Source organism: Calidris pugnax, unplaced genomic scaffold (assembly GCF_001431845.1).
Source record: "Calidris pugnax isolate Ruff unplaced genomic scaffold, ASM143184v1 scaffold148, whole genome shotgun sequence".
Classification (NCBI taxonomy): domain Eukaryota; kingdom Metazoa; phylum Chordata; class Aves; order Charadriiformes; family Scolopacidae; genus Calidris; species Calidris pugnax.
Window position 1 is genome coordinate 196,753 of NW_015090926.1, and position 16,273 is coordinate 213,025.

General features: G+C 42.3%; 1 protein-coding gene across 5 annotated transcripts in view; it reads left to right on the forward strand.

The window, feature by feature from the left end:
* Nucleotides 1–16,273, forward strand: part of MCC (mutated in colorectal cancers) — a 163,006-nt gene that overhangs the window by 136,793 nt on the left and 9,940 nt on the right. For all 5 annotated transcript variants that reach the window (XM_014951497.1, XM_014951500.1, XM_014951498.1 and 2 more), the window contains exons 13-15: nucleotides 2,380–2,614; nucleotides 8,670–8,876; nucleotides 9,802–9,899. In XM_014951497.1, the coding sequence (XP_014806983.1) occupies nucleotides 2,380–2,614; nucleotides 8,670–8,876; nucleotides 9,802–9,899 (540 nt within the window). The remainder of the gene's footprint in view (nucleotides 1–2,379; nucleotides 2,615–8,669; nucleotides 8,877–9,801; nucleotides 9,900–16,273) is intronic.

Consider the following 16,273-nt stretch of genomic DNA (forward strand, 5'->3'; position numbering starts at 1 on the left):
AAGCAGAGTTGTTTCTGTCCATCATCATACAGCCCCATTTTTAGAGCAGTCCAAAAGGGGCTTTCTAGCCTATCTTTCTGCAAACCATACTGCTTCCAGGTTTTTTGGGGTGGGAGCTTGCTGCTAAATGTAGGGGTAGAGAGAGGGAAGACTCTTGTGCCTTTGTGTGCTGGCGGAGACAGCTTCCTCGCTAAGCTCCCCTCACCTTCTTTTAAAAAAAAAAAAAAAAAAAAAAAAAAAAAGAAGAGCAGCTTGCTAGCAATTCACCAGAGGAGCCAACTCAGCTGCAGACAGACAGGCAGGCAGGCAGCCAGGACTGAAGTAAAAGCAGCCTGAGTATCACTGGCAACAGCCCAGACTGCCTTCCTCAGTTTGGACTGCTCTCCCCTAAAATATGCGTCCATAGCTGTGGATCCTTAAGGGCCGAAATCTGTGAATATCCAGTGAGTACGAGGTCCAACACAACATAACAATTTACTTTCAGCATTTTTTGCTCAGGTTTCATTCCCAGCTGGAGAGCTAGGTTTTCTTTCCTTTGCAAGCGAAAACTGAGATGAGCTCTTTGTGTCCCAAGATTTGAAGCCTATGTAGGCTTTAAAAGCTGTCCTTCCTCCAAAAACAGCTGTTTTACATTTAATCCAGAAAAACTGTGCAATTGCTGTCTTTGGGTGCTGAGAAAACTTGCAACATGACTTCAGTACAGAATTAAGTATTTCTCACATTGTCCCCATGATTTTTATATCCCCATGATTTTTATATCAATGTTTACTTCAGGGAGGGTATCTTTAGACTCAGTAAAGCAAGGTAAATTAAGTGTTTTGAGATTCTCTAATGAAGAACTAAGTATGAACAAAAATTTATTTCAACCTGAAAGGATTTCTGTGTGGTGTAGGTATCTGGGTCACCATGGATGGAAATGAATGAAAACAAGCAAAGACCAATTTACACTTGTGGTAAATATGGCACCTATTATCCCTAAGAAAAGGAAGGAATAATAGGAAATTGACAGAGAACTGTAGCAGAGAACTATAATGTGATATTTCACGAGAGGGAAGGATTTTGAGAAATCTTTGTAGATCTGCCAATTCTCCATCCCTTCCAAGGCTGTGCTTGGAATTTGTGGGAAGATTGGCAATTATTTGAGGCACTTAAAAATCAATGGAGCTTTAACTGAAGTAGAACCAAAAGAAAAGAGAAAAAGCAAGCCTATCTTGAGAGGCTTCCCCTTTTTCACATGCATAATATATTTTAGGACATCATCCTGACTCGCACAGCATGTAGCGGGTGGGGCTTTTTTTCTTCCTACAAAAATGTTGAACAGCAGTGCAATTTGATACAGAAAGTGATTTATTCCCCTGCTGATAACTGAGATCATCTAGCATTCCAGACAAGCACAGTTAATGGATGACTTATCCCTCACCCGGCAGCTGATTACAGGACCTCAGGAGACAGCAGGCAGCTCTGAGTGGGGTTATAGAAACAACACAGCATTTTATTTTCCTTTTAGTGTTATTGCAACTATATTCAGCCCTGGAACGCTACGGCTGTATCAGCCTCGACCCCCTGCAGCACTGGCATGCGTGTAGGTGGGTAGGCAGCACTGAGACACCCTTGCTCTAAGACATTAATTCCCTCTTTTTGCTATCTCTGTGTAAACATTTGTGGGGCAGACTAATGGGCAGTCATTTGTTTGATGCCTGCAGATAGGAGAAGTTCCGCCAGGTCTCATGATGACTTTTTATTAAAAATCCTGCTAACTTATGGGTTGGTTTTAAACCCCTCCAGTCCTGAGGGAGTGCCAGTGTTCCGAGGAACACACCTTAACATGAATTGAAAGATGCTACGTCCTGGCATCTGACTGTGGAATTTTGCTCAGGTTGATTCCTAGGAGTATCCATTAGAAATATCTGAGATGATAACTGGTATTGCCATGGGCAGAGATAAATGAGGTCTGAGATGATGCTTTCTTCTTATCAGATGCTTTTTCACAAAGAAGATGAAGACTCAGTGGCTGAGCAGCAGAGAGACACTTGCCCTGCTATGATTTTGCTAAGAAGTAATATGAAGTAACATTTTTTTTTGTTTCAGGAGACACCGTTCCAGAAAAAGTAATTCAGTTACATGTCACTAAATATCTGGCTTTGCAGAGAAGTTGTCACATGATTCAATTTTCTCATGCAGCTTAGAGAATTAATTTCTTTTCTGAATTTGTCACACCCTCTGCATCTTCTGAACATTACAACATCCAGTCCACACCATGTGTGTCCTTTCTGTGAACTTTTAAGTAAGACTCAGATGAAGTATTGGGAGGGTGTTTGGTGTAAAAATACAGATTTTGTTCCCAGTGGTTTTTTTTAATACCCTTCTTTCTCTTTCCAGTACTACCAGCTCAACTGCAAGCAGCTGTGATACGGAATTTACAAAGGAGGATGAGCAGCGCCTGAAGGATTACATCCAGCAGTTGAAAAATGACAGGGCAGCAGTGAAACTGACAATGCTGGAGCTGGAAAGCATCCACATTGATCCCCTTAGTTATGACGTTAAACCTCGTGGAGACAGCCAGAGGCTAGACCTGGAAAATGCGGTCTTGATGCAGGAACTTATGGCAATGAAGGTATTTTATTTATATCCAACCCACTAACTGCATTGCTGACAATGCCCCTGCGCTACAAAACATAACATTTGATAGTTATCGCTGGGTAACAAAGGGTGACTTTGTTGGAACAAATAATCAGGGCTGAAAATCCAGTAGTCTGAAAGTGACAGAAGGCAGTGCATTAACAGTGATGAGCTACATGTGTTTTGAATTAGGCAAGGACTTCATCCATGGCTCTAAACTTGAAATGGTCTCCTTGACAAACCAGATGCTGTCTCTAAGAGATATGGCAACTGAGTTGCTTGAGGGTGACCAAAAGCATGATACAGCACTTCCCAAGAGACAGTTCATTACTTTACTTACAAGCTTGCAAATGTGCATCTTGAATATCTGTGAACTGAAGCAGAACTGAAGCATTCACCTCCTCCTAATAGTGCTGTGGGAGGAAGAATGGTTTGTCAGAAACTATCATCCCTCATGCTCTCCAGTTGCCAGTCACCAGTCCAGAGCTGTTCTAGGCATCGTGTTGCAATCTCTAACTCAGTTCAGAGCCCAAGCAAAGACTGCAATGCATAGTGACTTGCAGTAACAGAGGTTTTCAGAGAAAACTCTGGTCCCTCAGGCCTGGTTTATACATCCAGTTCTAAAGATGTGATCTAGAAAAATTGTCCTTTTTGACCAGGTATAGGGCTTATATCGTTTTTAATCTGACTTCTGTATTGACATTGAGAGAGGTGAACTAAAACACAGGAACATACTAAAGGCAATAAAAGCACATGTCTGCGTTTGGAAATTGCCTGGGCTAGGTTCAGTTTAAGTTTAATTTCTGCATGCCAGCAAGTTCAATTTCAGTCAACTAATGGCAGATATGTCAGATGGTAGTATCATCCTAATAGTTTTGTAACCTTCTAAAGCTATAGATTTTTGTTCTGATATGCTACTGGTGGCTAACTGGTAGCTTAGTAATGATAACTACATTCTTGGTGGTGCTGCCTTTCCACGATGACAAATACGATTTTGCAATAACGCATTCAATGTTTGCTGTTCAGAAAAAAGATTGCCTGCTACCAGTCAGAAGACTTATGTTAGTTTAGTTTGAATATATTGTGGCCAACAGCAATATATCCCCCACAATTAAAGCATGCAAGAGGTGCTGGAAGACATTTGTAGATAATTAGATATATGTTTCAGATATCACACTTCCTTCTCCTCTTTTGCATCCAGTTCTTCACTGAAATCTCTTGTCCATCATTCTTACCTCTGTCTTTGAATTGACTGATAAAGGAAAACTGCAGAGTTGTCCCTTGTGATTAGCACCCTTGTATTCCTGACCTGGCAGGAGCACCAACATTTGCATATCATCATTCTGGCAAGTTTTTGAGTGCTGGTAATCCTTTTTTCGCTAAATGATCATCCAGCATGTTTTTGACATATTGTGTCCACTCGTAACTTTCAGCTGGGCCTAGCATATTGGGTTTTCACTGCAGGAATTGTCCCTAGAAGAATAAATATTTTTTCTTGGTTGGTTTGTGCAGTGCATACAAGAATAGACACACATTTTACATAGATGGCTGAAGTCACCCTCATTCCTTTCTGGTACAGAGAAAGTGACAGTATTCCTTATAATTTGTTGCACTTTGTTGGGGTTCACAAGTGCAGGAAATCCCTAGGTTTCTGAAAAGCATATGGTGAAAACTCAAGTTTGCCAAAGCTTGGAATGGATTTGTTGGTAAGTGCTCTCCTGCTACAGAAATTGAGAACTCCTGCCCTCTATGCATACAGCATTACAGAAGACACAGCTACACTCTCCGTGCTTTGGTCCCAAGAGAATGTTCTACCTTGTTAGCATCCATGGTTGTTGCTCAAGTCTACACCACACTTTGCTGATATATTCAGCAAGCTATAACATACCTAAACGTAAGGGCAGAACTCATGGATGTCTTGGCTTTCTGAGTGTATTGGATGGACTCATCTGTGCTGTAGAGGACTTTGTCATCTGGCAGCTCTTAATTTGTTCACTCCCTTCCACATTCTTAGCAATTGTACATTCTACGGCCCGATTGAGCTGCTCATGGACTTCTGCCTTGCTAGGTCTTAGGACCTGCTGCAATCTTCCTGAAACTTGTATCTGTGATGGAATCTCTGCTGCATCTTGTGGCACCTTTCATTTATGGCTACCAGTAAAAACTGGTGACCACATCAGTCATATTGCTTCTTGCATCTATGTGTTATGCTGATAATGTTCTAAAAATGCCTTTACACCATTAGTTCTGCATTACTGCTGAAAATTATCTATAAAAAGATAGTTTGGGGATGGTTTCTCTGTTGCCCTGTTTACTGTTTTCTACTGATCCAGAGTGTAAGGCGTAGTGGTCTGCCAGTACTGTAAAATCCAATTCTTTGCTTCAAGCAATAGTTAACCGTGTTTCCAAATATATTCTCATCTGCAGTTTGTCATCATTCAGTGGTCTTGCTTTGAGGTCAGTTGTTGTCATGCCCCAGTTAGCAAGGAGATTAATTCTGATGGGTGTAAATAATTCTTGGTTTACAGCCTTTCTGCATTTCAAAGGACTTAATCTAGATAAGAAGTCTCGGCTTTCTACACTGGTAATTTTTTCTCTTTTGTGTACAGGTGGTGATAATATTGCTCATAATGTGCTTTGAGACTATAGTCTCTTTGTGGAAAATGTTTAGAATCCAGCTGTCCACCTTTGTTGCAGCATTTCATGCTCTTATAGTTGTATACACAGTTAACTAGACCATGGCATTTATCTGCTCTGATATTGTTTTACTTGTGAGGGCCTGGTGTACTCCACCTTGTGTACTGTTGCCCTCCTGGACTCCCTTTTCCTGACTTTTAGAATTTTTTGCCACATAAGAGTCCTTGATGTTTTATTCTTCTGACTGCATCCGACACAAATTTTCATTTTGAGGATCCTGTGGTGTTTTGGATTATATTGGGTCAGGTATGTTTAATTTTCATTCAGTTTCCACCCAAATTCAGAATTACAATATGACTGCAAGTACAAAATACTCTTCAATATTTAAGTAATTAGTCCTGAAATGACTGCTAGATTTGGTGCTTGGAGCTTGTGAATTTGCATGGATTGTATAAGTCTTCTGCAGTCAACTGGAAGAGTGTCCATGTACTTTCTTGTCCTTCAGGGTTTCTTTTTGTAAATACCACTTGTGCTTTAGGCCCATACTCTGAAGAAGCAGGTATGTTAAACTGCAAAATGTTTCATCAGCATCCTGTAATTAGGAAGAAGGGGGATAGTAAATATACAAAGGTGATGTTGGCATTGAAATGAAATTTAGATGCTATCTTTAGAAAACATATTTTCATGGAAAAAATTACTGCATATGTAAAGACCAATTAACTCTCTAAGTAAACCTGAGCAGCTTAAATTTTCCCACACAAAACGTTACTACTGTCACTCTCCCTCACAGATTGTAGGTGTCCATACCAGAATTCTCAGCTGTAGATTTAATTTTTCACTGAATTTCACTGAATTTCTAGAGTTGGAAGGGACCATAGAGATCATCTAGTCCAACTCCCCTGCTGAAGCAGGATTGCCTAGAGCTAGAGCATGTTACTCAGGACTGCTAACTTCAACCTTTCAATTCCTTCCTGTTCCTTCGCTGGGAGCCTCTGTAAGGTACTGGCTGGCAATTCTTCCACTTTTCCCCTGCTTTGTCTTTGCTTCTTTATTTCAAAGTCACATTGTCTTGGTATGAGAAAACTAACGTTTGTGGGGTGCTTTTGGAGTCCATGATAGGTCTTCTGGGTTAGGATGCAAACTTGTGGATTCAGATATGATGATCTAAGCTTACTGCCTTCATAAACAAAGGAGTTACCCATTGATCCTCACATTTCTTTTGAGCTAGGGTATATAGTACAAACAAACATCCAGTCTTTATGGTGAAACTTCTAAGTGATGAGAAAAATCAGTTCCACAGACGCATTGCTGCCGTGGTTAAATTCACCTATTTCTTCTATGAAATGAATGACCCGTATTTCTAGAGTGAAGTTGCCTAACTTCAGCTTCCAACATGGGAAGATTTTGTCATGACCCTCCCACATAGATAGTCCTCTGTCAAGAGTATCTTCTGTTCACGTAAGTGCCAAAATACTCTGCTCAAGTTACTTCTCAGCCTTCACTAAGCAGGCTAAGTAGATTAATGGCTTTAGAAATAGAGGCTTAAGAAGTTAAATGCATGCACTTAAGTATACCAGACAGTCCAGTTCAACTCCTGTAACTAAATTTCCCCATCATTATTTACCAGTAGTATTTACATTTTTACTGTTGACAAAGGAAATTAATGGTAAGTTTGCATAACAACTAAATTTCTGTAAACCACATTGAATGAAACTGATTGTGCCTCTGACCTTCAGTTCACAAACAAGTAGATGAATAAATGAATGATTTTAAAGCTCATACAAACCTTTCCAAGCCTGAGGGGTTTTAGGATATGGATTTTATTTTTGCATGGTTGGTGATTCTGAATAAGCCAATGATTACCTGTGATTATATATGTTGGTTGTAACTGTGCTACACCTGTGTGCACTGCTTAAATTTAATCCAAACAGCAAATTTTTGATAGGAATGTAGATTCTCTTCTATAGAAAAAGTTGGTCTAAATATGTCTCAAGATACGTATTTGTATAGTCTTTGATAATAATGGATATAGTACACAAAGAGCATTATATTTGAAGGTATTTTTGTGACTAAAATTTGCTCTTTTGTTTAAATTAAAAATTAAAAAGTAGGGATTTGGTCCTAGGCTGGCCAAAAAAGAAACTTCCATCTTTCGGAGATGTTTACACAGTGAACAAGTCTTGATCTGAACTATAATGCAGAAGATGGCTGCATGAACTCAGTATTCACCCATGAGGTGACCTAGGGCACAAGCAAGCTCAACAGTGAGGACATGATTCTGGGTTGGATTTTTTATTGTTTTGGTGATCTTGTTTGTTTGTTTGATGGTGGGTTTTTTAACGCACAATGTTATGTGTTATTTTTTAGGACTGTCTCTTTAAATGTTTTGTGGGTTCTGGGTTTTCCTGGGTTCAGAAAATAACTAGACATTTCATGGAAGAAAATTTTCTGAAGTGTTGTTAAACACAAAGAGCCGTCTGGTTCAGGATAACCATTGGCTGCTTTTCTGGGAGGCTGGGGGCAAGTGCTGAAAGAAGCATCACTGCACTTCTGCCTTGTTCTTACACTTGTGCCCAGCCACTGTCAGGGCAGATGTTAAATCAGAGGTCTGTCCCCAAATAGCAGTTGTGTTACAATAGTTGAGAGCCATGATCAGAGTGGCTGAAGAATTGCACACAAGAACTAGCTCTCAGAATTGAGCTTCTTTCTGTGAAGTGCCAGTGTCCATCTTCTGTGGATCATATTGGTGGAAGCATATAAGCAAGTGCGATTTTATCAACCTCCAGTTGTGTATAGTTGGGATTCTGGCCATCTAGACTAGAGACATTAAAAAAAGGACATCCAGTAGCGCCATACCCAGTTACCCTTTTTGACTAACTTGTTCTACCACAGAGACTGGTGTTATGAGGCAGGAATATGTGTCCTGTATTTGCCCTCCTAGTCCCTCAAACCTATTCCACTGTAATGAGATGATAACCCAACTCTTAATTCTTATATTCTTAATTCTTATACAAGAAGAAACTGGCATTTAGGGAGCTGTTTGACAAGAAAGCCAGACACTCCTGGTTTTAGGGCAGTGGTCTCTGAAGGGTAAAGTACAACCAAAGAAATTTCAGCAGCTGTGGCAACCCTCTCTGAACCCTGATACTCTAGTTTTGGCACCACATTAATGGGTCTGTTGCCTCTGAGTTTATTTCTGAGGCTGATTAAGGAGTGGCACAGCTTGTCATACTCACTGGTCTCAAAATATACTGTTCTTTTCACAAATACACTGTGTGATTATAAAAATCCTTCTGGATGCTGATAGAGTTCTCCATGGAAAGAACAAGAGTAGATTAAAACCTTGTTTAAACTCATCTTCCTTTAGGTATGTAGTTCCATGAAGCAGCATGCTGACAATGTTTCTTCAACAGGAGGAGATGGCAGAGCTCAAGGCGCAGCTTTACCTGCTAGAGAAGGAGAAGAAGGCATTGGAATTGAAACTGAGCACTCGAGAAGCTCAGGAGCAGGCCTACCTTGTCCATATTGAGCACTTGAAGTCTGAAGTGGAAGAGCAAAAAGAGCAGAGAATGAGGTCTCTCAGCTCAACCAGCAGCGGAAGCAAAGACAAATTGGGCAAGGTTAGGAGTCAAAAAGTTTCCAAAATTGGTATAAACAAGACTTATTATATTCCTTCCCTCCTGATAACAGCATGATAGTCATTCTCCTTTTTTTGTCTATATGTATCTCTTTTCTCTCTTCCCTGGTTGTTAGGTGGTTCTTTCCATGTGACTTATAAGGACTTCGCAGAATTACTTTTAAGCCTGGACTAAAATGAGGCTGTCATTTTGGGGTGCAGTACAAGAAATGCCAAACAGACAAGCTACTATGTTTTGACATGTTGTGTCTTGCCTGTTGTCACTCGCTGGAAGCAGTGGGAGAGAATATAAGCAAAATACTCTCAAATCCTCCCCCTACTCCAAACACAAAATATCAAAAAAACAGAGCTCATTTATATGAAGCAGGTAGAGCATTGTGACTGCAGTCCCTTTTTCCAAGTCAGACACTTGGTAATGATTTAAGAATGAAGACTTTTCTGCCTTTACATTAATAGTTTGCATGAAGAACTAGTGATACCTAGACAAACTTCAATCCTGTTAGTTTACTGCTGTATCCCCAGAAAGCCTCACTAATGTGTTTAAAAGCAAAATCCAGAGCTAGTAGATAAATGTGTCTTTTCTTACCTGTTTCTGGCAAAGCATCATCTGAATCGTTAGATCCAGTGCTTCTTTGTTTCAAATGTGGTGTCAATATATGTGGTGTCAACTGCACGCCAGCAGTTGTGCACACCATGGCACAATTCTGCCAATCTGTGAGCTGTGGTGGTTTAGGAAAGATTCAGAAGGGTTTATGAAGTCCATTTCCTGGCATGTTGGTGCCTGTTGTTGTGACATTGTGATGTTTATTTCACCTCTTATTTTAAAAGTAGCTGCGAACTTAGAGCTTTTCAGAGTTTTCCCATTAAGATGGCACCTTCAAATCAGATGGCCTTTCCTCATTTCTCAGGACTGCAGTGATGGCGCCGCAACACCATTAACACTGGCTGAGCTGAGACCCTACAACGAGAGTGAACTGACTGCTGAGCTGACAAATGCACTCCGGAGGTAAGCAAATTCCTTCACCAGAGACATGACTTGTTCTGTAGGTCCAGGGCGAGGTTTCGTTCTGAGCCTTGGCTCTCACCCTCAAGTGATTTTACGAGTGATCACAGATTTTTCCTGTGAGAAGGAAAAGGATCGAACTTCTTCTAACCTTCCCTTCTCTTTTGCTGTTGTTCTTCAGCTGATCAAAGTGCTCACACGCTGCTCAGCTCCAACCTCCTTGAGGTTCTCTAAAATTCAGATTGACTGTATCCCTATGAAACCCTCAAATGTCAGGAATGACCATATTCAGGCAAGAATACAAGACACAAATGAGTGAGATGACTTGCTTGAGGGCACGCAGAAAACCTGTAGTGAAGACAGGATTTGAAGTGTGATCTTTGGTTAAGAGGGTTTCTCACAGATTAGGACTTGGGCAGGAGTTACAGGAGTGAGAATAGCAGTGATTTTGATGACTCAGAGGCTTCCTTTGCCTCCCAAGTATGTAAGTAGAGCCACAGTTCAATTATGAATGACATTGTTGTATGAAGCGTTACTTTTCCAATGAGAGAGAAAATTGATGTCTTGACAAACTGCTTTTATCAACAGCCAGGTTCTAAGCCAAAGCTTTCAGTACAGTTATACATTAACTAGATACTTGTTTGTGCAGCAGTTTTTGCTGCACCAGCAATGTGGTAACATTCATGACAAAGATACTCACTGTTTTCATAGTTGTTTCAGTACTTGTTCTGCCTTTCCTAAGATGTGGCCTGCCTAATATCTAATCTGTTTATTGTGTTTAGAAACTGTTCAAAATGCTACTAAGAATTTTGGCTGGGAAGAGTGTACTTTGCATTTTTGGTGTTTGCACCCTCTTTAATGGTGGAGTGTCCTCTCAGGCACCTGTGGTGTTTTCATTCCTGAAGTGCTTTTTCCATAGGTGCAACTTGTAGCGTGCCTAGGGACACTTAAGCCTGAAAGGCATTATGTAAAAATGTAAGATCGTTACCACTGCAGAATCAATACATCTCATACCATTTGCTTAATAGTCTGGCAGTTGCTGCGTATTTAGTTTGCTTGATGGAGGAAACAAAATTCTGTGGTTAAAATAATCAAAACTGTCATTTGTGTGTGGGCGGATAAAACCCATCAACAAACGCATTTGCATAAACATTGCATAGAGCCATTGGCCTCCCCCAAGCCCTCCACATTCCAGCCCCGGTGTGAGCAGCTCCGCTGGCATCTTCAGTCCTCACTCAAGCTGCAGCTTTTTCCCATTCTCCTTATTTGCTCCTGGATTTCGCGAAGACGCACGCCAGTGACCCTAGTTAGTGGAGGCTTGAGTATAGTCATGAAATGTGGTTTGCTGACAACACAGAGAGAAAAACTTTGCTTTATCTACTAGGCCTTAAGTTGATTAGCATGGATTTCCAGCCAGGGGCCTAGCAAGTACAGTTTGTCAGGCAGAAATGGGGAAGAAAAATAATCGGATTAAGCTGTACATAAATTTTGGAGTGAAGACTCTCTGTGTAATGGAAATACAACTGTACCAAATGTGATTGCTAATGCCAGCAGGGCTCAAGCATGGTTCCCATGAGCTGTGTCGACAGGGTATTTTTCTCCCTAATCAGAGTGCTAGCCAAACCTGGCTGAATGCTTAGTCTTCTTATCCTGAGGTCTTCTTTCTCAAAGTTGGTAGAAGGTCTGCCTAGCGCATGGAAAAAGCTTATTGCAACTTGTTTAGCCATAGCTATGCTAAAAATACCAGCAGTTCCTAACTGCAATCCTGGATAAAAAGAGCCTCAGCTATGACAATGAAATGTAAAAATAATCAAAGTGCGTTTTCCTCTCTGCACATGCTGCAATAGTGCAGAATGGTCTGAAGCGACTGCGTTGTTTTTAGGGACAAAGTGGATTTAATTTAACTCTTTGCACTTAGCATGTGCCAATCCTTCAGTCCTCTTCCTGCCTGTATGCTGGCACTGTGTTTGAACCAGGAGAGGTCCTGGTGGCTCCCTCTAGCACCCTCCTCACCCACCAAATAAGTAGGACTAGACTTTAAAATAAAAAACTGCGTTTGCTGGGGGGGCAGGAGGGGGATGTGAAAAGGATTGAATGTGGCGCAGTGAAATCTGTGGTCTAGAGGCAATATTTAAATGCCAATGTTCAGGAGTATTTCAGTGCTGGTTGCAATTAGCACACACATCCAGCAATTGGACCTATCTGTTGTTACTCCAGGCAGTAGACACTAGTGCAGGAGACAGCAGCTGCAAGGATAGAGGCAAAAATCCATTTTCTTTTGAGCCTTTCTGTTTGTCAGAGAATGTGATACCAATCAGCAGCCTGCATGCTGCCCCCTCCCCATCCTGTCTTCACAGAGACGAAAGCCCTGGCGGCTGCCTCCTCTGCTGCTTTCCCATTCTGTCCTTCTGTTGCTGCAGAACTATCAGGTTCTTCTCAGTTAATTGAAATAGAGTGAAATTCAAATAAAACAGCAGGACGCTGTTACAGTTTGGATTTTGGTGTGGTTTAGAAGCAGCAAATAGTCTCATCCACAGAGGTAGCCTGTCTTCTCTCTGCAGATGTGGATTTTTTCATAAATCAGGAATCCAGCAGCGTGTTGTCACTGCTCCCCAAGTTGTCATTGGTAGTGCCCATCAGCAGAAATTCAAGGCAGGAGCAATTCTTCATGTATTGTTTCATAACATATCTCTTCTAGTAGGACTCAGGGTTTCCCATAGCAAACCCATCTTATGGGCTTTCCAGAGAAACCGCTTTTCTTTTCCATGGCTGCTATGCTAAGTAGGAGAAATGCAAAATATCTGCAAGTTCCGTGTTGCAGAAGTTACATCTAGGTTACCAAATTTCTGATATTGCAGGCTAAGGCCACTATGTTTAGAGACACATCCCGTTCCAGCCAAGCAGAAATAAGTTCTGCCAGAGTCTTTAGCAATTTTGTTTTCCCCTTTCCATTCTTGATATGGAATGATGGAATGTTTCAATGGACATGAAGCTTCCAGAGTTTGACACATCCATAAATGAGGTTGTTGGCAGGAAATACTTTATTCTTGGGAGGGCAAAAATGTATTTCCCAGCAGTCTCATGGCCTGGCGCTGACACCTTGATGATTGTGCCAGAAGCCAATTTTGTGAGAGTTCTGGTTCAATGCCCCAAAATCAGGCACATGACACAGTCTCTGAGAGAGACCTTAAAATGACATCTTCCTTGCTGGTGTGTTCTGCTCTGCTGCATCAGGAGGAGGGAGCCCTGTAGGTGACTTGTGTGAGTTTATAACTTAGTAGGCACATACCAGGTTATAAATGCATTAGCGATGGGAGGATGGAGACAGTATGAAGAATTCTGCATAGGAAATGCTCTTGCTTTAGCAGGGTGATAATGGTGGTGATACTATTAATCTTTTCTCTTTTTTCTGCTCAGTTCTTTCATTCTGTGAAGAATGGCAACACTGAAAGTTCTCTGTCCCCCCGGGCCCTGCTAGAAATGCTTTGATTGTTGAGGTCCTCATGCAGCCTCTCCTTGTATTTGCAGTTGCTAGTAGCTTTTCTGTGTGCATAGGGTTGTGTTTTCTGTATGTATTTAGAGAAACCTTTCTAAGCATTGAAATATTTGGGCAGGAAGGATTTGACAATACCAGATAAAGGGCCATAGCAGACAAAACACTTTGTAACTCAACTGACTGTTCATACCTCAGCTGGGTCATCAGTTGGCACAAAATTATGGTCTCTGATGGCTGTTCAGGGTTAGATGACTTGTGTCAGTCTAGACATGTTTCAGTATCTCCCTCACAAAAGGGTGACTCTCTATCTGGCAACACAACAAAGAAGCTATATACTTACCGTGTCTGATGACTTTAGAACTGAGAGATAACCTGACAAACGATGCTGCTAATTGGGAAGTCGCCATGCAGAGGGAGAGGGTGGTAGTCAGCAGAGCTGGCAAGCAGTTCTTTTTCTCTTAACAAAAAGTATGTTCTGCACAGAGCTATGGTCCTGCCTCTCTGGAATTGGAAACTGCAGATATTCCTAGTAGGACATAGAAAATTCATCCCATTGCAATAGCTTCCACGTGTCTATTGAGACACAGTTTTTTGTGGTCATATGACTATCCAAAGACCACAACTCTGTATTGTGCCAAACTTCTTGTTTTGAGACAGAGACCATTTCAACAGAAGGCTGTGCCAAGGCATGGCAGTGACTATTTCCTGACACAACGTCAGCCAGACATAAATCAAGCCACCTTCCTTTATTTTAAACTTCCTCCAACTTCATGTTAGCTTGGCGTGTTCAGGGGTCACCCTTATTTTCATGAGAGCAGGATCAAGGAGTAGGGAGAAGCATCTCTGAAACTCAGTGACCAGTGACCATATCTTGACCATCATGAGGCTAAGTCTTGGGAGTTAAAAGAGAAATGCCTAAAACACATCATATTTTAATGATTCAGATTTGGAATGGCTCTGAAGAATTGAATCAGTAAAATCCTCTTTCTGTTTGGCCAAGTGCAGGGTGAACATACAGTGGATAAAAGGGGGGGCGGAGGCAGGGGTTGGTATTCAGGAGCTACTGATGAGTTTTTCCAGCTCATTGTTGGCTGCTTTTTGTCAGTTACATTTGCTGATTTCTGTTCTGTCATCATCACGTCCATTAAATGGGGAGGTCTGCAACTCTGAGACATTTGAAAGCCAGAGACTGGCTAAGATTGTGGTCATTGAGAATTTTCAGGGACCTCTGCCGTGGTTTTCCTTGGCTGCCTGGGGGGTTCAGGAGGCACAGCCTGTCTCTGGAAATCCCCTCCGGAGAACCCCACCGAGAGAAACGTTCTCGCAAGAAGAGGAATGACTCAGGGTGACACAAGATTCCTCAGGAGCGCCTGGGGTAGCTGTTCTTTCTGCATGCACCACAGACAACCATAATTTTTCTTCCTCTCTGTTTCTGACATGGAATAAGTAGTCCTCCCTACCACTGCGTGGTTCTCTGGAGCTGCTGTGCGCTTGGATGTAATCCTGACAGGGAGCTCCAAATAGCTCCAGGTCTGGATAGCTTCCAGGCTGGGCTGGCAGAGCCGGGCGGGAGGTGTGAGCAACAAGGGCGGCAGCCACGCTGCTGCCTCCCTCCAGCCCTGTTACCCCTTTTTGCTGCCTCTCGGTTGTCTCCTGGACCACACCTGGTCTGTCTCCCCCATGCCAGTGGTGAGACACCCGCCTGTGGTGCCGTCCGCTCTTTGAGATCTGCTCTGAGCGTCTGACAAGTGGCAAAAAAGCAGTAGGGTGTTTTATACCGCCAAAGTGTTTGGTTTTTTTTTTTTTTTTAAGCCCTCTCCATCTTCTTTGTGTTCAGAAAAGGCTACCTTTGTGCAGGTAGCAGGCAGTGTGGGTCGTCTTATTAATGCCTACAAGCATCTCAAGGGCGGGCTGAGGGAGGAGGGAACCAGACTCTTTTCAGTAGTTGCCAGTGAGAGGACAAGGGGCAATGGGCACAAGTTGGAACATAAAGGGTTCCACTTGAATACAAGGAAGAACTTTTTCACGTTGAGGGTGACAGAGCCCTGGAACAGGCTGCCCAGGGAGGTTGTGGAGTCCCCTTCTTTGGAGATTTTCAAGACCCACCTGGACGCAGTCCTGAGTAACATGCTCTGACAAGCTCTGGGCAATCCTGCTTCAGCAGGGGAGTTGGACTAGATGATCTCTATGGTCCCTTCCAACTCTAAAAATTCAGTGAAATTCAGTGAAATTCTCCAGCCCAGTGAGGAGGTGAAGTGGGAAGATGTAGCATTTGAAGAAGGTGATTTTAAGACTCTTCTGGCTTTTGCATAGGTGTTGCTTTCTTGCCTCTTAAAAAACCTCTATTATACATTAGTTGTTTTCCTCAGCAGGCCAACCCAGACCAGAGGGGCAGGCACGTATTGGAATTGGCTTGGGGATTCTGCATGCCAGTCTGATGTAAGATGTTAGTTTAAACTGCTGATGAATAGAGAATTTATCTGCATTCCTTTTAAATGTCCAGCTGTTATCTCCTGAGAGGAGAGGAGTCAAATGCCTAGGAAAAACAATCATGTGTCACCCTGTTCAGCTGGATCTGGGGAAGGCAGAGTGAGGGAACACGCCAGGCTTAAAACAACAGGAGGATATGAGCCAGCAATGTGCCCTTGTTGCCAAGAGGGCCAATGGGATCCTGGGCTGCATAGGGAAGAGTGTGGCCAGTCGGGCAAGGGAGGTCTTTCTCCCCCCTCTACTCTGCACTGGTGAGGCCACAACTGGAATACTGCATCCAGTTCTGGGCTCCCCAGTTCAAGAGGGACAGGGAACTATTGGAGAGAGTCCAGCGTAGGGCAACAAAGATGATTAAGGGATTGGAGCACCTCCCTTATGAGGAAAGGCTCCC